The sequence below is a fragment of the Bombina bombina genome, chromosome 6, assembly GCF_027579735.1.
Source record: "Bombina bombina isolate aBomBom1 chromosome 6, aBomBom1.pri, whole genome shotgun sequence".
In the NCBI taxonomy this organism is placed as follows: Eukaryota; Metazoa; Chordata; class Amphibia; order Anura; family Bombinatoridae; genus Bombina; species Bombina bombina.
The window spans coordinates 1,138,766,636-1,138,792,522 of record NC_069504.1 but is presented as its reverse complement, the minus strand read 5'-3'; the positions used below and the strand labels follow the sequence as shown (position 1 = coordinate 1,138,792,522).

The following is a 25,887-nucleotide window of genomic DNA, read 5'->3' as shown; positions in this document are numbered from 1 at the left end:
GGCGGTGAAATGGTGGCATGAAATATACCAAAATGGGCCTAGATCAATACTTGGGGTCGTCTACTACACTACACTAAAGCTAAAATTAACCCTACAAGCTCCCTAAAAGCTCCCTAATTAACCCCTTAACTGCTGGGCATAATACACGTGTGGTGCGCAGTGGCATTTAGCGGCCTTCTAATTACCAAAAAGTAACGCCAAAGCCATATAAGTCTGCTATTTCTGAACAAAGGGGATCCCAGAGAAGCATTTACAAGCATTTATGCCATAATTGCACAAGCTGTTTGTAAATAATTTCAGTGAGAAACCGAAAGTTTGTGAAAAAAATTGTGAAAACGTGAACGATTTTTTGTATTTGATTGCATTTGGCGGTGAAATGGTGGTATGAAATATACCAAAATTGGCCTAGATGAATTCTTTGGGATGTCTACTAAAAACAATATATACATGTCAAGGGATATTCAGGGATTCCTGAAAGATATCAGTGTTCCAATGTAACTAGCGCTAATTTTGAAAAATAATGGTTTGGAAATAGCAAAGTGCTACTTGTATTTATTTCCTTATAACTTGCAAAAAAAGCAAAGAAGATGTAAACATTGGGTATTTCTAAACTCAGGACAAAATTTAGAAACAATTTAGCATGGGTGTTTTTTGGTGGTTGTAGATGTGTAACAGATTTTGGGGGTCAAAGTTAGAAAAAGTGTGTTTTTTTCCATTTTTCCTCATATTTTATAAAATTTTTTATAGTAAATTATAAGATATGATAAAAATAATAGTATCTTTAGAAAGTCCATTTAATGGCGAGAAAACGGTATATAATATGTGTGGGTACAGTAAATGAGTATATAAATGGTATATAATGTGTGGGTACAGTAAATGAGTATAAAAACGGTATATAATATGTGTGAGTACAGTAAATGAGTATATAAATGGTATATAATGTGTGGGTACAGTAAATGAGTATAAAAACGGTATATAATATGTGTGGGTACAGTAATGAGTATATAATATGTGTGAGTACAGTAAATGAGTATATAAACGGTATATAATATGTGTGGGTACAGTAAATGAGTAAGAGGAAAATTACAGCTAAACACAAACACAGCAAAAATGTAAAAATAGCCTTGGTCCCAAACGGACAGAAAATGGAAAAGTGCTGTGGTCATTAAGGGGTTAAAGGGACCCGAAACCCATTTTTTTTCTTCCACAATTTAGATAGAGAATACAATTTAAAACAACTTTCCAATTTACTTATATTATCAAACTTGCTTTGTTCTTGTGCTATTGTTTGTTGAAGGGATATCTAGATAGGTAGCATGCACATATCTGAAGCACTACATGACAGGAAATAGTGCTGCCATCTAGTGTTCTTGCTAATGTATAACATTCCAGCAGAACTGCTGCTTTATAGTGCCGCAGACACGTGCACACTCCTAAGCTCACCTTCCTGTTTTTCAACAATGAATAACAAGAAAACGTATAAAATGTGATAATAGACCTACATTGGAAAGTTGTTTAAAACTGAATGTTCTATCTGAATCATGAAAGAAAGTTACCAATCAGCAAGCGCTACGCAGGGTGCGGAACCAAGACTGGGCTGGCTCCTAAGCTTTATATTCCTGCTTTTTCAAATAAAGATACCAAGAGAATGAAGAAAAATTGATAATAGGAGTAAATTAGAAAGTTGCTTAAAATTGTTGCTCTATCTGAATCATGAAAGGGAAAACAAATGGGTTTCATATCCCTTTAAGGAAGTTTACTATTAAATCTTGCAAGATTTAAGTGAAGTCTCACGAGATCCCAGTAAAGTGTGACATCAGCACTGATTAAACTGATTTGCTGTTTTTTGAAGTATACCTTTCCACAAAGCACTTACTCTGGTGAGCTAAATATATTTTGTGGTAAAATATCTTTCCTTTTTTACATAGAGATGCTCAGGTGATATTTTCTAGGCAGCTTTTTACAGTTATACTGCATCATTACAAGTGATTTATCATATGGGTATTCTGTCCCTTTAAGTGCAGAAAGGGCTTAATCAACTCCAACACTGTCCACCTCCCAGTATTACACGTTCTCGTCATCCTCACTAGGTATTATGTCCCTTTAAGTGCAGAGAGGGAGTGTTCTCGTCATCCTCACTATGTATTATGTCCCTTTAAGTACAGAGAGGGCGTGTTCTTGTCATCCTCACTAGGTATTATGTCCCTTTAAGTACAGAGAGGGCGTGTTCTTGTCATCCTCACTAGGTATTATGTCCCTTTAAGTGCAGAGAGGGCGTGTCCTTGTCATCCTCACTAGGAATTATGTCCCTTTAAGCGCAGAGAGGGCGTGTCCTTGTCAGCCTCACTAGGTATTTTTATCCTTTAAGTGCAGAGAGGGCTTAATCAGCTCCAACACTGCCCATTACCCAGTATGATGTGTCCTCGTCATCCTCACTAGGTATTATGTCCCTTTAAGTGCAGGGAGGGCGTGTCCTCGTCATCCTCACTAGGTATTATGTCCCTTTAAGTGCAGCGAGGGCGTGTTCTTGTCATCCTCACTATGTATAATGTCCCTTTAAGTGCAGGGAGGGCGTGTTCTCGTCATCCTCACTAGGTATTATGTCCCTTTAAGTGCAGAGAGGGAGTGTTCTCGTCATCCTCACTATGTATTATGTCCCTTTAAGTACAGAGAGGGCGTGTTCTCGTCATCCTCACTAGGTATTATGTCCCTTTAAGTACAGAGAGGGCGTGTTCTTGTCATCCTCACTATGTATTATGTCCCTTTAAGTACAGAGAGGGCGTGTTCTCGTCATCCTCACTAGGTATTATGTCCCTTTAAGTACAGAGAGGGCGTGTTCTCGTCATCCTCACTAGGTATTATGTCCCTTTAAGTACAGAGAGGGCGTGTTCTCGTCATCCTCACTAGGTATTATGTCCCTTTAAGTGCAGGGAGGGCGTGTTCTCGTCGCCCTCACTAGGTATTATGTCCCTTTAAGTGCAGGGAGGGCGTGTTCTCATCGCCCTCACTAGGTATTATGTCCCTTTAAGTGCAGCGAGGGCGTGTTCTCGTCATCCTCACTATGTATAATGTCCCTTTAAGTGCAGGGAGGGCGTGTTCTCGTCATCCTCACTAGGTATTATGTCCCTTTAAGTGCAGGGAGGGCGTGTTCTCGTCATCCTCACTAGGTATTATGTCCCTTTAAGTGCAGGGAGGGCGTGTCCTCGTCATCCTCACTAGGTATTATGTCCCTTTAAGTGCAGGGAGGGCGTGTTCTCGTCGCCCTCACTAGGTATTATGTCCCTTTAAGTGCAGGGAGGGTGTGTCCTCGTCATCCTCACTAGGTATTATGTCCCTTTAAGTGCAGGGAGGGCGTGTTCTCGTCAGCCTCACTAGGTATTATGTCCCTTTAAGTGCAGGGAGGGCGTGTTCTCGTCATCCTCACTAGGTATTATGTCCCTTTAAGTGCAGGGAGGGCGTGTTCTCGTCATCCTCACTAGGTATTATGTCCCTTTAAGTGCAGGGAGGGCGTGTCCTCGTCATCCTCACTAGGTATTATGTCCCTTTAAGTGCAGGGAGGGCGTGTTCTCGTCGCCCTCACTAGGTATTATGTCCCTTTAAGTGCAGGGAGGGTGTGTCCTCGTCATCCTCACTAGGTATTATGTCCCTTTAAGTGCAGGGAGGGCTTGTTCTCGTCAGCCTCACTAGGTATTATGTCCCTTTAAGTGCAGGGAGGGCGTGTCCTCATCATCCTCACTAGGTATTATGTCCCTTTAAGTGCAGGGAGGGCGTGTCCTCGTCATCCTCACTAGGTATTATGTCCCTTTAAGTGCAGGGAGGGCGTGTTCTCGTCAGCCTCACTAGGTATTATGTCCCTTTAAGTGCAGGGAGGGTGTGTTCTTGTCGCCCTCACTAGGTATTTCGTGGATGCAGCAAAAGAAAACGCAGCTTCTTGCAATGGTTTCGGTGATGGAATTCTATGGTATTTACTAATGGTGTTAATAAACAGCAATAACTTGAAATGAAAATAAAATGAACAATAATATTTCTGCATTGAGGATTTAAAACAAACAGGATAATGCAATGCACACTGCACACATCAAGCTGCACTCACAAGTGTGTTCTTTTGAACCTCAGCCAGTTTGGTTGCAATGAAATACTGAATTGGGGCAAGTAGGACAATGACCGCGGCTCCCACCAGGGCACTGTATTCCAGAAGATGAAACAACAAGATGACGCCCATTATGATCTAAATAAGACAAAGGTATGAACACAAGTCAATTCCATAAAATACAGTAACAACACAAGTTCTTCATACCATTCCTCATTATTACATAGAGGCCCATTTATCAAGCGTAGCTCGCCAGAAACACCAGTCTAAAGACCGCTGCTCCATAGCCTGTCCGCCTGCTCTGAGGAGGCAGACAGACATTGCCGCAATTCAACCTGATCCAATACGATCGGGTTGATTGACACCCCCCTGCTAGCGGCCGATTGGCCGTGAATCTGCAGGGGGTGGCGTTGCACCAGCAGTTCACAAAAACTGCTGGTGCAATGCTGAATGCGGAGAGCGTATTGCTCTCCCCATTCAGCAATGTCTGTCGGACCTGATCCACTGATCGGATCATGTCGGACAAGCACATAATAAATAGGCCCCCAAGTGTACAATGTCATTCATTTTAACATATAAGCATTATGACAGTGGTCATGTTCCATTGTGTCTTGGCTTTTTGTAGTCTGAGAAGCTGAGATCTCTTTATTAATGTGTTTATCTCCAAATGTAATATTTTTGGATACCCCTGCAATGTGAAACCTCATGGATACTTGTCATTGGGTCACATTCCAACCATAGTTCCAAACCAGCTTAAAATTATTAAGGGGTTTGGACTTAGTGAGTCCACATCACACTAAATACATTTCATACCCCTCCCTCTAATTATGGGTGCAGCCAGTTTTTCAACCTGGGTTAGACTGAAGGAATCTGAAGGAGAGTTACTGCACGTACACATCAGCACTGGAATGCAGTGAAAGCTAGGTTTCAACATGGCAGCACTCATGACTAGAGAGAGGCGAGGAATAACCTCATTAAGAAGCTTATACAATGTATTTAATGCCCCTTTAAACATCAATGCGTTTTTCTAAATCACTTTGTAATAAAATAATGACCAGTTATTCATGATTTCTGCACTAATTCTTCAAGTATTCAGTGACACATCTGAGAATGAGGCAGTAAAATGATGTAGCATACTTAGGATAATGTACTGGTAATTTGTGATGATGTGTCAAATTGTCATTGGTTTGTTGAGTATTTGCTACACTTTGCCAAAACAGCAGAAGAAAATGTCACCACTTGTACTGGTGCTTTCCTTTCAGAGGTCTTGATGCTGAGGTCACAGCATGTTCTGTGTATTTTGCAGGGACATTGTGTTACTGTTGTAAGATACTCCTAATGGGAGCACGTGTCATAGTTTATTGGTGACAGCATAGTGCTACATTGTGGACTGTACATCTTTACCCTCTTCCCCAGGGACTCTTCAGATGTCATAAAAGGTAAGGTCAGTGTTCTCTATGTGATTCAATATACTTCATACTAGACACCAGAAATGGCAGCAGTCTGTTCTAAACCCAACCTTTATCCTGACTTTAGCAACAGGAGTGAACCCGGGGGTAGAAAATGCAACTCTAAAGTGTGATAATCCCTCAATCACACTATAAGAATATAAGAAACCAGGAAAAGAGTGTGCAAAATAAGCTCTACAACCAAATCTAAATAGTTAATAACAAGATATTACAGCTAAAACACAAACACATGTTTTATTATTTAACACATTAAATACAGATTTATTTAAAACGGCTGTGAGAATGCCGCGCCGAACAGATCCATGCAGCAAGTAAGAGAGTAAGGTCAGCGAAAGTTCTCCATTGCATAGCTTTCGTATTCTGGTGAGTAGGATCCTCCGGATACTAACCCGACAAGGTACTCTTACACACTAGGGTTCTACTGCTGAGTACGTAACGATATAGTAGACTTTACGAAAAACCTTATATCGGAGTGAAATCAAACATTAATATTACACTCTATGGCCTCTAGTTATCAAGCTCCGTACGTACCTGCCTTCGCCGGCCCCAATACGCTCGCCTGCTCTTCAGCTTTTCTACAGCTTTATTGATAAGCTCTCACTAAGCACCCACACTATACTATACTGTTCTACCCCCTATACCGCCGCCCCCGGAGCCCCCCGCAACTAAATAAAGTTATTAACCCTAAACCGCCGCTCCTAGACCCCGCCGCAACTATAATAAATATATTAACCCCTAAACCGCCGCTCCCGGATCCCGCCGCAACTATAATAAATATATTAACCCCTAAACTGCCACTCCCGGACCCCTCCGCCACCTACATAATACCTATTAACCCCTATCCTGCCCCCCCATACCGCCGCCACCTATAATAAATTTATTAACCCCTATCCTGCCGATCCCGTACCTCGCTGCAACTAAATAAATTGTTTAACCCCTAAACCGCCGCTCCCGGACCCCGCCGCCACCTATATTAAACTTATTAACCCCTAATCTGCCCCCCCTACACCGTTGCCACCTATAATACATTTATTAACCCCTATCCTGCCCCCCCTATACCGCCGCCATCTATATTAAACTAATAACCCCTAAATTTAAGTCTAACACTAACCCTAACACCCCCCTAACTTAAATATTATTTTAATAAATCTAAATAAAAATTACTCTTATTAACTAAATTAATCCTATTTAAAACTAAATACTTACCTATAAAATAAACCCTAATATAGCTACAATATAACTAATAATTATATTGTAGCTATTTTAGGATTTATTTTTATTTTACAGGCAAATTTAAATTTATTTTAACTAGGTACAATAGCTATTAAATAGTTATTAACTATTTAATAGCTACCTAGATAAAATAAAATTAAATTTACCTGTAAAATAAAAACTAACCTAAGTTACAATTACACCTAACACTACACTATCATTAAATAAATTATTCCTATTTTAAACTAAATACTTACCTATAAAATAAACCCTAAGATAGCTACAATGTAATTAGGATTTATATTTATTTTACAGGTAACTTTGTATTTATTTTAACTAGGTACAATAGTTATTAAATAGTTATTAACTATTTAATAACTACCTAGCTAAAAGAAATACAAAATTACATGTAAAATAAATCCTAACCTAAGTTAGAATTAAACCTAACACTACACTATCATTAACTTAATTAAATAAATTACTAGCCAATACCTACAATTAAATACAATTAAATAAACTAAATTAAATTACAAAAAACAAAACACTAAATTACAGAAAATAAAAAATATGAAATGAATTTTAAACTAATTACACCTATTCTAAGCCCCCTAATAAAATAAAAAAAATAATAATAAAAGTTCCTACCCTATTCTACATTAAAAAGTAATCAGCTCTTTTACCAGCCCTTTTAAAGGCTTTTTGCGGGGCATGCCCCAAAGTAATCAGCTCTTTTGCCTGTAAAAAAAAATACAACCCCCCCAACATTAAAACCCACCATCCACATACCCCTACTCTAACCCACCCAAACCCCCCTTAAAAAACCTAACACTAACCCCCTGAAGATCTCCCTACCTTGAGTCGTCTTCACCCAGCTGGGCCGAAGTCTTCATCCGATGGGGCAGAAGAGGACATCCAGACCGGCAGAAGTCTTCATCCTATCCTGGCAGAAGAGGACATCCGGACCGGCAGACATCTTCAACCAAGCGGCATCTTCTATCTTCATCCATCCTACAAGGAGCGGCTCCATCTTCAAGACCTCCGGCACGGAACATCCTTCTTCACAGATGACTACCCGACGAATGAAGGTTCCTTTAAGTGACGTCATCCAAGATGGCGTCCCTCGAATTCCAATTGGCTGATAGGATTCTATCAGCCAATTGGAATTAAGGTAGGAAAAATCTGATTGGCTGATGCTATCAGCCAATCAGATTGAAGTTCAATCCGATTGGCTCATTGGATCAGCCAATCGGATTGAACTTCAATCTGATTGGCTGATTGCATCAGCCAATCAGATTTTTCCTACCTTAATTCCGATTGGCTGATAGAATCCTATTAGCCAATCGGAATTCGAGGGACGCCATCTTGGATGACACCACTTAAAGGAACATTCATTCGTCGGGTAGTCGTCGGTGAAGAAGGATGTCCCGCGCCGGAGGTCTTGAAGATGGAGCAGCTCCTCGTCGGATGGATGAAGATAGAAGATGCCACTTGGATGAAGATGTCTGCCGGTCCGGATGTCCTCTTCTGCCTGGATAGGATTAAGACTTCTGCCGGTCTGGATGTCCTCTTCTGCCCCATCGGATGAAGACGACTCAAGGTAAGGTGTGTTAGTGTTGTTTTTTTTTAAGGGGGGTTTGGGTGGGTTAGAGTAGGGGTATGTGGGTGGTGGGTTTTAATGTTGGGGGGGTTGTATTTTTTTTTACAGGCAAAAGAGCTGATTACTTTGGGGCATGCCCCGCAAAAAGCCCTTTTAAGGGCTGGTGAAAGAGCTGATTACTTTTTAATGTAAAATAGGGTAGGGACTTTTATTATTTTTGTGTTTTTTTATTTTATTAGGGGGCTTAGATTAGGTGTAATTAGTTTAAAATTCATTTAATATTGTTTTATTTTCTGTCATTTAGTGTTTTGTTTTTTTGTAATTTAGATTAGTTTAGGTTGTTAGGTTTAACTGTAACTTAGGTTAGGATTTATTTTACAGGTAATTTTGTATTTCTTTTAGCTAGGTAGTTATTAAATAGTTAATAACTATTTAATAACTATTGTACCTAGTTAAAATAAATACAAAGTTACCTGTAAAATAAATATAAATCCTAAAATAGCTACAATGTAATTATTAATTAAATTGTAGCTATCTTAGGGTTTATTTTACAGGTAAGTATTTAGTTTTAAATAGGAATAATTTATTTAATGATAGTGTAGTGTTAGGTGTAATTGTAACTTAGGTTAGTTTTTATTTTACAGGTAAATTTGTTTTTATTTTATCTAGGTAGCTATTAAATAGTTAATAACTATTTAATAGCTATTGTACCTAGTTAAAATAAATTTAAATTTGCCTGTAAAATAAATATAAATCCTAAAATAGCTACAATATAATTATTAGTTATATTGTAGCTATCTTAGGGTTTATTTTATAGGTAAGTATTTAGTTTTAAATAGGAATAATAAATTTAATAAGAGTAATATTTAATTAGATTTATTTAATTAATATTTAAGTTAGGGGTGTTAGGGTTAGTGTTAGACTTAGGTTTAGGGGTTAATAATTTGATTATAGTATAGGGGGGGCAGGATAGGGGTTAATTAGTTTAATATAGATGGCGGCGGTATAGGGGGGGCAGGATAGGGGTTAATACATTTATTATAGGTGGCGACAGTGTAGGGGGGCAGATTAGGGGTTAATAAGTTTAATATATGTGACGGCGGGGTCCGGGAGCGGTGGTTTAGGGGTTAATAAGTTTATTAGAGTGGCGGTGTGCTCCGGGAGCGGCGGTTTAGGGGTTAACATGTTTAATATAGGTGGCGGCGGTGTAGGGGGGACAGATTAGGGGTGTTTAGACTCGGGGTACATGTTAGGGTGTTAGGTGCAGACATCTCCCATAGGAATCAATGGGATGTCGGGCAGCAGCGAACATGAACTTTCGCTATGGTCAGACTCCCATTGATTCCTATGGGATCCGCCTCCTCCAGGGCGGCGGATTGAAAACCAGGTACGCTAGGCCGGAAAAGTGCCGAGCGTACCTGCTAGTCATTTGATAACTAGCAAAAGTAGTCAGATTGTGCCGAACTTGCGTTCGGAACATCTGGAATGACGTAAGAATCGATCTGTGTCGGACTGAGTCCGGCGGATCGAAGCTTATGTCACTATATTCTACTTTTGCCAGTGTGTAGGGCTTGATAACTTAGGCGAATCAGCCTCGCCACAAATACGCTGCGGAATTCCAGCGTATTTGAGGTTGACAGCTTGATAACTAGAGGCCTATATCTACTGTGCCAGGGAGCACATTCGAGTTTTTAAAACATTTCCTGAAATCATTTATACAATATTGGGGTTTATACCCTTGGGGGCAGTCTCTAACAATCCTGTTTGCAGTTTTCACATAGGTTGTTAAGATTGATCATTGTATTGTAGACCTTTTTGAATTATTTTTTACCTTTTTTAGCTACATTGCTTTTAATATTTAGTTTAAATAAGGTGCACCTTATAAATGTATAATCTGTGTTTAATGTGTTAATTAATAAAACATATGTGTTTGTATTTTAGCTGTAATATCTTGTTATTAACTATTTCAGTTTGGTTTTAATATTTTGATCTATGGCTTCATTTCTTGTAGAGCTTATTTAGCGCACTCTTTTCCTGGTTTCTTTTAACCTGACTTTCTAAACCTTCACTACCTGACCTCTATTTATTACCTATGTTATATGACCAACACTTGCTGACCTGCTGACCATCACCTGCACTTTCGGGCGTCTAGCCATTACCTTTTTATTTGACCTGCTAACCATCACCTGTACTATCTGACCTGCTGACAATCACCTGTACTATCTGACCTGCTTACAATCACCTGTACTATCTGACCTGCTGACAATCACCTGTACTATCTGACCTGCTGACCATCACCTGTACTATCTGACCTGCTGACAATCACCTGTACTATCTGACCTGCTGACAATCACCTGCACTATCTGACCTGCTGACAATCACCTGCACTATCTGAGCCACTGACAATCACCTGCACTATCTGATCTGCTGACCATCACTTGCACTATCTGATCCAGTGACCATCACCTGTACTATCTGACCTGCTGACAATCACCTGTACTATCTGACCTGCTGACAATCACCTGCACTATCTGAGCCACTGACAATCACCTGCACTATCTGAGCCACTGACAATCACCTGCACTATCTGATCTGCTGACCATCACTTGCACTATCTGATCCAGTGACCATCACTTGCACTATCTGATCCAGTGACCATCACCTGTACTATCTGACCTGCTTTCATCACCTGCACTATCTGAGCCACAGACCATCACTTGCACTATCTAACCTGCTGACTACCACCTGCAATATCTGACATGCTGACCATCACTATCTGACCCACTGACCATCACCTGCACTATCTGACCCACTGACCATCATCTGCACTATCTCACCTGCTGACTATCACCTGCACTATCTGAACCTCTGACCATCACCTTCACTATCTGACCTACTAATCACACCTGCACTATCTGACCCACTGACCATCACCTTCATTATCTGACCCACTAACCACACCTGCACTATATGACCCACTGACCATCATGTGCAATATCTGACATGCTGACCATCACTATATGAAATGCTGACCATCATCTGTACTATCTGACCCACTGACCATCATCTGCACAATCTGATCTGCTGACTATAACTGCACTATCTGACCCACTGACCATCACCTGCACTATCTGACCCACTGACCATCACCTGCACTATCTGACATGTTAACCATTACTATATGATCTGCTGACCATCACCTGCACTATCTGATCTGCTGACCATCACCTGCAGTATCTCACCCACTGACCATCACCTGCACTATCTGACCCACTGACCATCACCTGCACTATCTAACATGCTGACCATTACTATATGATCTGCTGACCATCACTGGCACTATCTGACCTGATGACCATCACCGGCACTATCTGACTCACTGACCACACCTGCACTATCTGACTCACTGACCATCACCGGCCCTATCTGACTCACTGACCATCACTGGCACTATCTGACCCTCTGACCACACCTGCACTATCTGACCCGCTGACCATCACCTGCACTATCTGACCCACTGACCATCACCTGCACTATCTAACCCACTGACCATCACCTGCACTATCTGATCTGCTGACTATCACCTGCACTATCTGACCCACTGACCATCACCTGCACTATCTGATCTGCTGGCTATAACCTGCACTATCTGACCCACTGACCATCACCTGCACTATCTGACCCACTGACCATCACCTGCACTATCTGACCCACTGACTATAATCTGCACTATCTTACCCGCTGAACATCACTTGCACTATCTGACCTGCTGACGATCACCTGCACTATCTGACCCGCTGACCATCTCCTGCACTATCTGACCCGCTGACCATCACCTGCACTATCTGAGTTGCTGACTGTCACCTCCACTATCTGAGCTGCTGACCATCACAGGCACTATCTGACCTGCTGACCATCACCTGTACATCTGACCTGCTGACCATCACCTGCACATCTGACATGCTGACCATCACCTGCACTATCTGACCTACTGACCATCAACTTCTCTTTGACCCACTGACCATCACCTGCACATTTGACCCACTGAACATCACCTGATATGCTGGCATCACACACATTGTCTGACAAAATAACATTTATTATTTCAACTGATTACATTTACCTTCATTATCTCACATGTTGACCTGCTCTCCATAGCTATTCTCTACAGCTAAATCTACTAAAGCCTATCGTGTTTGTCTACTCTGCTTGACTACTGACAATTAAGTACTTCTAGAACTGCCTTCTGGCCTTCATCAATTTAGACCCCTATAGGACTCTGTATTCATCCCATACCTTTCCACTGTCAGTATACCGCCTCTAATGTTCTCTAGATCTAGACTAGATTCTAGTGTCGGTTTTCTGACCTTGGCCCCTTATCTACTCCTTCTCAGGGACTTTTTTTGACACAATAACACATAGAGGTACTTATGGTCAGTTATGTTGCCTGATATAGGAATAACCTCAACAGAAGAAACAGCAGAGGTTGAATCTGTGGGCGCATTCTATAGTTACAACTAAATGGCATTACTATCAAGATCTTAGTAAAACTAAGGCACAGTTTTTATGTGTCAAAACTAATTTTCAAGCATGTTATGGGTTAATGGGTCTTGACTATTATCCCTGATTTCTCTTGTAAGGTGTATCCAGTCCACGGATCATCCATTACTTGTGGGATATTCTCATCCCCAACAGGAAGTTGCAAGAGGACACCCACAGCAGAGCTGTAATATAGCTCCTCCCCTAACTGTCATAGCCAGTCATTCTCTTGCAACTCTCAACAAGCTAGGACGTTGTAGGAGAGAGTGGTTAAATATAGCTAGTTTATTTTCTTCAATCAAAAGTTTGTTATTTTTAAATAGTACCGGAGTTGTGCTATTTTATCTCAGGCAGTAAATAGAAGAAGAATCTGCCTGAGGTTTCTATGATCTTAGCAGGTTGTAACTAAGATCCATTGCTATTCTCACATATGTCTGAGGGGATTACACAGATGAGGTAACTTCAGCGAGAGAATGGCGTGCAGTTTATTCTGCTATCAGGTATGTGCAGTTATAATTTTTTCTAGAGATGGAAAACACTAGAAAATGCTGCTGATACCGGATTAATGTAAGTTAAGCCTGAATAAAGTGATTTAATAACGACTGGTATCATGCTTACTCCCAGGGGTAATACCCTTATGATATTTACAATATAAAATGTTTGCTGGCATGTTTAATCGTTTTTATATATGCTTTGGTGATAAAACTTTATTGGGGCCTAGTTTTTTTCCACATGGCTGGCTTAAATTTTGACTAGAAACAATTTCCACTGTTGTAGTATAAAAGTTACAGTTGGTGCAGTTAAAATTACAAACTGTGACATCCAGCTTCCCTCAAAGGCCCTCTGAATGCTATAGGACATCTCTAAAGGGCCCAAAGGCTTTCCAAAGTCATTTATTGGGGAAGGTAGGGCCACAGCTTGCTGTGGCAGTTGGTTGTGACTGTTAAAAACGTCTATTTCGTTTTTTTGATCCGTTTTTTGAACTAAGGGGTTAATCGTCCATTTGCAAGTGGGTGAAATGCTCTGTTAGCCTATTATACACACTGTAAAAATTTTGTTTGATTTACTGCATTTTTTCACTGTTTTTCAAATTCTGACAAAATTTGTTTCTCTCAAAGGCACAGTACCGTTTTTTATATTTGCTTGTTAACTTGATTTAAAGTGTTTTCCAAGCTTGCTAGTCTCATTGCTATTCTGTATAAACATGTCTGACATAGAAGAAACTCCTTGTTTATTATGTTTAAAAGCCATGGTGGAACCCCCTCTTAGAATGTGTACCAAATGTACTGATTTTCATTTTATGCAATAAAGATCATTTTCTGTCTTTAAAAAATGTATCACCAGAGGAATCTGACGAGGGGGAAGTTATGCCGACTAACTTTCCCCACGTGTCAGACCCTTTGACTCCCGCTTAAGGGACTCACGCTCAAATGGCGCCAAGTACATCTAGGGCGCCCATAGCGTTTACTTTACAAGACATGGCGGCAGTCATGGATAATACACTGTCAGCGGTATTAGCCAGACTACCTGAACTTAGAGGTAAGCGAGATAGCTCTGGGGTGAGACAAAATGCAGAGCATACTGACGCTTTAAGAACCATGTCTGATACTGCCTCACAATATGCAGAAGCTGAGGAAAGAGAGCTTCAGTCAGTGGGTGATGTTAATGACTCAGGAAAGATACCTGATTCTAATATTTCTACATTTAAATTTAAGCTTGAACACCTCCGCGTGTTGCTTAGGGAGGTTTTAGCTGCTCTGAATGACTGTGATACCATTGCAGTGCCAGAGAAATTGTGTAGACTGGATAAATACTTTGCAGTGCCGGTGTGTACTGATGTTTTTCCAAATACCTAAAAGGTTTACAGAAATTATTAATAAGGAATGGGATAGACCAGGTGTGCCGTTCTCTTCCCCTCCTATTTTTAGAAAAATGTTTCCAATAGACGCCACCACATGGGACTTATGGCAGACAGTCCCTAAGGTGGAGGGAGCAGTTTCTACTCTAGTAAAGCGTACTACTATCCCTGTCGAGGACAGTTGTGCTTTTTTTTTTTTTTTAGATCCAATGGATAAAAAATTAGAGGTTACCTTAAGAAAATATTTATTCAACAAGGTTTTATCCTACAGCCCCTTGCATGCATTGCCCCTGTCACTGCTGCTGCGGCATACTGGTTTGAGTCTCTGGAAGAGGCTTTACAGGTAGCGACTCCATTGGATGACATACTTGGCAAACTTAGAGCACTTAAGCTAGCCAATTATTTTATTCTGATGCCATTGTTCATTTGACTAAACTAACGGCTAAGAATTCTGGTTTTGCTATACAGGTGCACAGAGCGCTATGGCTTAGATCATGGTCAGCTGACGTGACTTCAAAATCTAAGCTACTTAACATTCCCTTCAAGGGGCAGACCCTATTCGGGCCTGGTTGAAGGAGATTATTGCTGATATCACTGGAGGAAAAGGTCATGCCCTTCCTCAGGACAGGTCCAAATCTAGGGCCAAACAGTCTAATTTTCGTGCCTTTCAAAACTTCAAGGCAGGTGCGGCATCAACTTCCTCTAATAATAAACAAGAGGGAACTTTTGCTCAATCCAAGACGGTCTGGAGACCAAACCTGACATGGAAAAAAGGTAAGCAGGTAAAAAAGCCTGCTGCTGCCTCTAAGACAGCATGAAGGAACGGCCCCCTATCCGGGAATGGATCTAGTAGGGGGCAGACTATCACTCTTTGCCCAGGCGTGGGCAAGAGATGTTCAGGATCCCTGGGCGTTGGAAATTATAACCCAGGGATATCTTCTGGACTTCAAAGCTTCCCCCCCAAAAGGGAGATTTCACCTTTAACAATTATCTGCACACCAGATAAAGAGAGAGGCATTCTTACACTGTGTACGAGTCCTCCTAGTTATGGGAGTAATCCATCCAGTTCCAAAGGAGGGACAGGGTTTTTACTCAAATCTGTTTGTGGTTCCCAAAAAAGAGGGAACCTTCAGACCAATTTTGGATCTAAAGATCTTAAACAAATTCCTCAAAGTTCCGTCGTTCAAGATGGAAACTATTCGTACCATCCTACCACTGATCCAGGAGGGTCAATAGATGACTACAGTGGATCTAAAGGATGCTTATCTTCACATTCCGATACACAAAGATCATCATCGGGTTCTCAGGTTTGCCTTTTAAGACAGGCATTACCAGTTGTAGCTCTTCCCTTGGGATTAGCTACAGCCCCAAGAATCTTTACAAAGGTTCTAGGGTCACTTATGGCGGTCCTAAGGCCGCGGGGCATAGCAGTAGCCCCTTATTTAGACGACATCCTGATACAGGCGTCAAACTTCCAAATTGCCAAGTCTCATACGGACGTAGTACTGGCATTTCTGTGGTCGCATGGGTGGAAAGTGAACGAGGAAAAGAGTTCTCTATCCCCACTCACAAGAGTTTCCTTTCTAGGGACTCTGATAGATTCTGTAGAAATGAAAATTCACCTGACGGAGTCCAGGTTATCAAAGCTTCTAAATTCCTGCCGGGTTCTTCATTCCATTCCGCGCCCTTCGGTGGTTCAGTGTATGGAAGTAATCGGCTTAATGGTAGCGGCAATGGACATAGTGCCGTTTGCACGCTTACATCTCAGACCACTGCAACTATGCATGCTCAGTCAGTGGAGCGGGGATTACACAGATTTGTCCCCTCAACTGAATCTGGACCAAGAGACCAGGGATTCTCTTCTCTGGTGGCTATCTCGGGTCCATCTATCCAAAGGTATGACCTTTCGCAGGCCAGATTGGACAATTGTTACGACAGATGCCAGCCTTCTAGGTTGGGGTGCAGTCTGGAACTCCCTGAAGGCTCAGGGATCGTAAACTCAGGAGGAATATTCTGGAACTAAGAGCGATATTCAAGGCTCTTCAGACTTGGCCTCAGTTAGCAACTCTGAGGTACATCAGATTTCAGTCGGACAACATCACGACTGTAGCTTACATCAACCATCAAGGGGGAACGAGAAGTTCCTTAGAGATGTTAGAAGTTTCAAAAATAATTCGCTGGGCAGAGATTCACTCTTGTCACCTATCAGCTATCCATATCCCAGGTGTAGAGCACTGGGAGGCGGATTTTCTAAGTCGTCAGACTTTTCATCCGGGAGAGTGGGAACTCCATCCGGAGGCATTTGCACAACTTATTCATCGTTGGGGCAAACCAGAACTGGATCTCATGGCGTCTCGCCAGAACGCCAAGCTTCCGTGTTACGGATCCAGGTCCAGGGATCCCATGGCGACACTGATAGATGCTCTAGCAGCGCCCTGGTCTTTCAACCTGGCTTATGTGTTTCCACCGTTTCCTCTGCTCCCTCGACTGATTGCCAAGATCAAGCAGGAGAGAGCATCGGTGATTCTGATAGCACCTGCGTGGCCACGCAGGACCTGGTATGCAGATCTAGTGGACATGTCATCCTTTCCACCATGGTCTCTGCCTCTGAAACAGGACCTTCTACTTCAGGGTCCTTTCAACCATCCAAATCTAATTTCTCTGAGACTGACTGCCTGGAGATTGAACGCTTGATTTTATCAAAGCGTTGCTTCTCCGAGTCAGTTATTGATACCTTAAGACAGGCACAAAAGCCTGTCACCAGGAAAATTTACCATAAGGTAGGGCGTAGATATCTTTATTGGTGTGAATCCAAGGGTTACTCATGGAGTAAGGTCAGGATTGCTAGGATATTATCTTTTCTCCAAGAAGGTTTGGAAAAAGGATTGTCAGCTAGTTAAGCGTCTGGCAGATGTTCCAGACGTTCAGGCATTTTGTCAGGCTTTAGTTAGAATCAAGCCTGTGTTTAAACCTGTTGCTCCACCATGGAGCTTAAACTTGGTTCTTAAGGTTCTTCAAGGAGTTCCGTTTGAACCTCTGCATTCCATAGATATCAAGCTTTTATCTTGGAAAGTTCTTTTTTTTTTGGTAGCTATTTCCTCGGCTCGTAGAATCTCTGATCTATCTGCCTTACAATGTGATTCTCCTTATCTGATTTTTCATACGGATAAGGTAGTCCTGCGTACCAAACCTGGGTTCTTACCTAAGGTGGTATCTAACAAGAATATCAATCAAGAGATTGTTGTTCCATCCTTGTGTTACACAATTTGGACGTGGTCCGTGCTTTAAAGTTTTACTTACAAGCTACTAAAGATTTTCGTCAAACATCTTCTTTGTTTGTTGTCTACTCTGGACAGAGGAGAGGTCAAAAGGCTTCGCAACCTCTTTTTCTTTTTGACTAAGAAGCTTAATCCGCTTAGCCTATGAGACTGCTGGACAGCAACCTCCTGAAAAGATTACAGCTCATTCCACTAGAGCTGTGGCTTCCACTTGGGCCTTTAAAAATGAGGCTTCTTTTGATCAGATTTGCAAGGCGACGACTTGGTCTTCGCTTCATATTTTTTCAAAATTTTACAAATTTGATACTTTTGCTTCTTCGGAGGCTATATTTGGGAGAAAGGTTTTACGGGCAGTGGTTCCTTCCATTTAAGTTCCTGCCTTGTCCCTCCATTCATCCGTGTACTTTAGCTTTGGTATTGGTATCCCACAAGTAATGGATGATCCGTGGACTGGATACACCTTACAAGAGAAAACACAATTTATGCTTACCTGATAAATTTATTTCTCTTGTGGTGTATCCAGTCCACGGCCCGCCCTGTCATTTTAAGGCAGGTAATTTTTAAATTTAAACTACAGTAACCACTGCACCCTATGGTTCCTCCTTTCTCGGCTTGTTTTCGGTCGAATGACTGGCTATTACAGTTAGGGGAGGAGCTATATTACAGCTCTGCTGTGGGTGTCCTCTTGCAACTTCCTGTTGGGGATGAGAATATCCCACAAGTAATGGATGATCCGTGGACTGGATACACCACAAGAGAAATAAATTTATCAGGTAAGCATAAATTGTGTTTTTTGTATCCCTTCTTGACACGTTTCCTCATCTGAGCCCACCTGTCCTGAAGCTCACCATTATACATGGGCATCTCATGAATGGTGCCCTCAAGCCCTGCGTTTATAATTTATGTAATTGTTACCACATCATTATGCACCTAATGTTTGTAGTTCTGCAGAATACAATGGGTAATATGCCTCTTTAGCTAAGGACAGTAAAGGTTCCATCAATATAATGTGCTTGCTGGGTGACACTACAAAACTACAGTGTCATCGGGCTTTGCTCTGGCGTCACTACAAAATATGCCCTTACTTTAATGCTCTACCTGAACAGGCATTGCCCAGAGGTTGGGGCACAGAAACAGGAACCACATCAGCTGGTTGGTTTCTATGGCCACCAGGTTATTAATCTGACCCAGAGTCATTTCCCCCATGGACATGTTGGACGTCGAGAGTCTCAATATCTTGTTATAGATCATCGCCTGCAACAAAAAGAGAAACTATACACTATACTTGTTCAATAGACATTAAAATATGCATATGATAGAGTAGCAACTGAAGAAGTTTTGAATGAAAAGAGTTAAATTAAAGCTGTTTAAAGGGACAGTCAACACTAAAATTGTTATTGTTTAACAAGTTAGATAACTCATTTACTACCCAGTCCCCAGCTTTGCACAACCAACATTGTTATATTAATATACTTTATAACATTTAATCCTCTAAATTCCTGCCTGTTTCTAACTCACTTCAGACAGCTTCTTATCACATGTTTTTTATTTGCTTTTCACAACAAGAGACTGCTAGTTCATGTGGGCCATATAGATAACATTGTGCTCACGTCCGTGGGTTGTGCTGGACACAGAACTTATTGGCTAAAAAGTCAATAGATAATAAATAAAAAGTCAGGGAGCTGTCAGAAGAGGCTTAGATACAAGGTAATCACAGAGATAAAAAAGTATATTAATATAACTGAGATAAGGGGGCAGCCTGCAGAGGCTTAGATACAAGGTAATCACAGAGGTAAAAAGTATATTAATATAACTGAGATAAGGGGCAGTCTGCAGAGGCTTAGATACAAGGTAATCACAGGGGTAAAAAGTATATTAATATAACAGTGTTGGTTATGCAAAACTGGGGAATGGGTAATAAAGGGATTATCTATCTTTTTACACAATAACAATTCTGGTGTAGACTTCTGGAAGTACCAGTAAATGCATACTTGTGCAAATTGCTCATTGGCTGATAAAGACACCTCTCTATGCTGTGTTTATTGACATCAACACTTCTACCAAATGAAGACAAAGTTTTTATATTTAAACCCAATAAAATGCCCCTTTAAGATGTAATAAATAAAACATTATAATTATTTGTAGTGAAATAGAAAGTTGCTGGTTTAGTTTCTATTTTATTAACTAGCTCAGTAAATATAAGTAATATGGGGCATATTTATCAAGCTCTGTATGGAACTTGATGCCCCTTGTTTCCGACGAGCCTGACCGCTGCTCCATAACTTGTCCGCCTGCTCTGAGGCTCGATCGGGTTGATTGACATCCCCTGCTCTAGTCTGATTGGCTGCGAATCTGCAGGGGGCGGCATTGCACCAGCGGTTCACAAGAACCGCTGATGCAATGATAAATGCTGACAGCGTATGCTGTCGGCATTTATCGATGTGCAGCGGACATGATGTGCTACTTCGTATCATTTCCGCTCGCACATTGATAAATATGCCCCAACATGTGTAATCCGAGGCATTATCTAGCCATGAACAAATATACCATCTAATGAAGTTAAAAGCGTATTTGGTTTATTCTATAAACAGAAGCACTTACTAGTAACCCTCCGCGGAGATTGATGCCTGTTTCTATGGTTACGTAGTAAGACGCTTGTAAAAAGGTCCTCTGCAGTATGAGAGACAAAAATAAAAGCACCGCCAGGACATAGGGATTTTCTAGGAATTGCTTGGATGATAGGAAATGAACGCTAATAAATGAAGTCTGTAGCAAGCCCTGTGGCGACTCCTGAAACAGGAAAGAAAAAAAAATGCAATAATAATTTGTAAATAAAGTCCTAGATTACAAGTGGAGCAACACATTGTTATCGCTCTTGAGTGCTAAAAACGCTCAAGGTAAATCAATAGCGCTCCCAAGTTAGCGCTGGTTTTACACGTTGAAAGTATAAATTTAGTGCATGAGCGAAAGACTCAGACGCGCTAACACCTAGAGGTCAGATATCGTGACCAAGCTAACGCCCTTTCCCCACAGACTTCTATAGAGACATAAAAATGCATTTTCTTTTTATCGCTCACATGCTAAGGTGCACTAGACCAACTACGCTAAGCTGAAGGTGCATTAGGGACACTTCAAATACCTATATTCTTCACTTGAAAGAAAATGTTCCTTTTATTTTACAATATATATTTATATAGGTTTATATATATTGTTTAATGTATTAGAAAATAAAAAGAACATAGAATTGATATTGCATATCTTAAGGTATTTGACATGACAGAAGTGTGTGTATATATATATATATATATATATATATATATGTTTATTTATGTGAATATGAGTGTTTATATATGTATGTATGTGTACACACATGCTAATATATATATATATATATATATATATATATATATATATATATACATACATACATACATATACATACATACATACATATACATACATACATACATACATACATATACATACATACATACATACATATACATACATACATACATACATACACACACATACATACATACATACATATACATACATACATACATACATATACATACATACATACACATACATACATACATACATACATACACACACATACATACATACATACATACATATACATACATACATACATACATACATACATATACATACATACATACATACATATACATACATACATACATACATATACATACATACATACATACATACATATACATACATACATACATATACATATACATACATACATACACACACATACATACATACATACATACACACACACACATACATACATACATATACATACATACATACATACATATATATATTCACTTTGGAGCCCTTCCCAGTCAAACACAAATACCATATCCCTTTAAAACCCTTTTAAAACATTTTCCTCAATATTAAACCAATATTTTTTTTATTATATGATTGTAATATCTCATTTTAACAATGGTGTGAAAACAAAATGAGATAAATAAAAACTAATAAAATATCATGTATAATAGTAAATAATATTTACATGTGTTTTGTTATACTTTTATATTAACCCTTACACTTTACTTAAGGTCTCAGGGCGCACTAAGCATTAACCTAAGCGTTAATTTCGGTTGGGCTCGAGCACAACCCATAACTTTCAACTTGTAATGTGAGCAATATTTAGCACAATTGCATTCTCCATTGAAATTATACGGTGCGCTAAAGGGATTCCGGACTCACTAATCCTTCTCTGGTAAGTCTGTTGAACCTTGGACTTGTAATATCAATTTACGCACTCATTTTAGCACTGTCCAGTGATATTGCTATTGTGACCCACAATATAATTAGAGCTCCACTTGTAATCTCGACTAAATTGTATTTTACATTAAAGATCACTCAGTAGAAACTAAGGGAAAGTAACAAAAAGGAAAATCTAGTTATCTGTAATAACTTACTTCAGTAGATTTATTCCCACCCAATGGAACCATATGCTGAACAATTCGTAAAATGCAGAGTGGACCAGCAAATCCCAACAAGTCTGCCAGGTAACGGAAGGTACTGCTCAGCAGGATGGATCGTCCGAATGCTGTGTACATGGCCCGCCAGATAGATGGATTCTTGCCTGGTATCTCCGCTACTTTCTTCTATAAAAAGTGTAAAGATCCAACAAATTGTAACTGTGAAAATGTATATAGATATAAATACACCTTCTATTAATAGATTATGGTTTGTTTATTGGGTTCTATGTTTATTTAAATATGGGTAGAATCACTAATATACATACATACATGCAGTATATACATTTATAGTCTGTGTAGACCTGATGTAATGCAGTGCTTAATTGCTTATATATACTGTGCATACATTGTAGAAGTAAAATCAATACTGATTGCACTCATCATACAAGCGTAATGAACCCATAGGTACCATTAGCATAAGCACAATAAGTCAAAGGTGAATAAAAATAGTTTAAAAAGTTTTGGTCTTCACTCAGTAGGTGAAATTTATGTTTTGAGCATGTGTGTTTATGTGACATTTGTGTATAGGGCATGTTTGTATAGGGGCATTGTTTAAGGGATATTCATGCCTGGGTGGTGCCTGCACTGGGGATATACAATATACAGTAATGTAGTGTAGGTTTACAGCATGCACTGGGGATATACAATATACAGTAATGTAGTGTAGGTTTACAGCATGTACTGGGGATATACAATATACAGTAATGTAGTGAATGTTTACAGCATGTACTGGGGATATACAATATACAGTAATGTAGTGCAGGTTTACAGCATGTACTGTAGATTTGCAATATACAGTAATGTAGTGAAGGTTTACAGCATGTACTGGGGATATACAATATAGAGTAATGTGGTGTAGGTTTACAGCATGTACTATGGATATACAATATACAGTAATGTGGTGTAGGTTTACAGCATGTACTGGGGATATACAATATACAGTAATGTAGTGTAGGTTTACAGAATGTACTGGGGTTATACAATATGCAGTAATGTAGTGTAGGTTTACAGCATGTACTGGGGAAATACAATATACAGTAATGTAGTGTAGGTTTACAGCATGTACTGGGGATATACAATATACAGTAGTGTGGTGTACGTTTAAAGCATGTACTGGGTATATACAATATACAGTAATGTGGTGTAGGTTTACAGCATGTACTGGGGATATACAATATACAGTAATGTGGTGTAGGTTTACAGCATGTAATGGGGATATACAATATACAGTAATGTGGTGTAGGATTACAGCATGTACTGGGGATATACAATATAGAGTAATGTAGTGTAGGTTTACAGCATGTACTGGGGATATACAAAATACAGTAATGTAGTGTAGGTTTACAGCATGTACTGGGGATATACAATATACAGTAATGTAGTGTAGGTTTACAGCATGTACTGGGGATATACAATATACAGTAATGTGGTGTAGGTTTACAGCATGTACTGGGGATATACAATATACAGTAATGTAGTGAACATTTACAGCATGTACTGGGGATAAACAATATACAGTAATGTGGTGTAGGTTTACAGCATGTACTGGGGATATACAATATACAGTAATGTAGTGTAGGTTTACAGCATATACTGGGGATATACAATATACAGTAATGTGGTGTAGGTTTACAGCATGTATTTGGGGATATACAATATACAGTAATGTAGTGTAGGTTTACAGCATGTACTGGGGATATACAATATACAGTAATGTAGTGTAGGTTTACAGCATGTACTGGGGATATACAATATACAGTAATGTAGTGTAGGTTTACAGCATGTACTGGGGATATACAATATACAGTAATGTGGTGTACGTTTAAAGCATGTACTGGGTATACACAATATACAGTAATGTGGTGTAGGTTTACAGCATGTACTGGGGATATACAATAAACAGTAATGTGATGTAGGTTTAGAGCATGTACTGGGGATATACAATATACAGTAATGTGGTGTAGGATTACAGCATGTACTGGGGATATACAATATACAGTAATGTAGTGTAGGTTTACAGCATGTACTGGGGATATACAATATACAGTAATGTAGTGTAGGTTTACAGCATGTACTGGGGATATACAATATACAGTAATGTGGTGTAGGTTTACAATCTGTACTGGGGATATACAATATACAGTAATGTGGTGTAGGTTTACAGCCTGTACTGGGGATATACAATATACAGTAATGTGGTGTAGGTTTACAGCCTGTACTGGGGATATACAATATACAGTAATGTAGTGTAGGTTTACAGCATGTGCTGTGGATATACAATATACAGTAATGTAGTGTAGGTTTACAGCATGTACTGGGTATATACAATATATAGTAATGTAGTGTAGGTTTACAGCATGTGCTGGGGATATACAATATACAGTAATGTAGTGTAGGTTTACAGCATGTGCTGGGGATATACAATATACAGTAATGTGGTGTAGGTTTCCAGCATGTATTGGGGATATACAATATGCAGTAATGTAGTGTAGGTTTACAGCATGTGCTGGGGATATACAATATACAGTAATGTAGTGTACGTTTACAGCATGTACTGGGGATATACAATATACAGTAATGTAGTGTAGGTTTACAGCATGTACTGGGGATATACAATATACAGTAATGTAGTGTAGGTTTACAGCATGTACTGGGGATATACAATATACAGTAATGTGGTGTAGGTTTACAGCATGTACTGGGGATATACAATATACATTAATGTAGTGTAGTTTTACAGCATGTACTGGGTATATACAATATACAGCAATGTAGTGTACGTTTACAGCATGTACTGGGGATATACAATATAGAGTAATGTAGTGTAGGTTTACAGCATGTACTGGGGATATACAATATACAGTAATGTAGTGTAGGTTTACAGCATGTACTGGGGATATACAATATATAGTAATGTAGTGTAGGTTTACAGCATGTACTAGGTATATACAATATACAGTAATGTAGTGTAGGTTTACAGCATATACTGGGGATATACAATATACAGCAATGTAGTGTAGGTTTACAGCATGTACTTGGGATATACAATATACAGTAATTTGGTGTAGGTTTACAGCATGTACTGGGTATATACAATATACAGTAATGTGGTGTACGTTTACAGCATGTACTGGGTATATACAATATACAGTAATGTGGTGTACGTTTACAGCATGTACTGGGGATATACAATATACAGTAATGTGGTGTACGTTAACAGCATGTACTGGGGATATACAATATACAGTAATGTAGTGTAGGTTTACAGCATGTACTTGGGATATACAATATACAGTAATGTAGTGTAGGTTTACA

The 25,887-nt window shown here is 39.7% G+C and overlaps 1 protein-coding gene across 2 annotated transcripts in view; it reads right to left on the bottom strand.

The window, feature by feature from the left end:
* The window catches only part of ABCC9 (ATP binding cassette subfamily C member 9), a gene marked incomplete in the record, with an annotated part of 749,052 nt that overhangs the window by 502,566 nt on the left and 220,599 nt on the right, over nucleotides 1-25,887 (bottom strand). For both annotated transcript variants that reach the window (XM_053719116.1, XM_053719117.1), the window contains 4 exon segments: nucleotides 4,094-4,228; nucleotides 19,142-19,297; nucleotides 20,645-20,833; nucleotides 22,510-22,698. In XM_053719116.1, coding sequence (XP_053575091.1) covers nucleotides 4,094-4,228; nucleotides 19,142-19,297; nucleotides 20,645-20,833; nucleotides 22,510-22,698 — 669 coding nt within the window.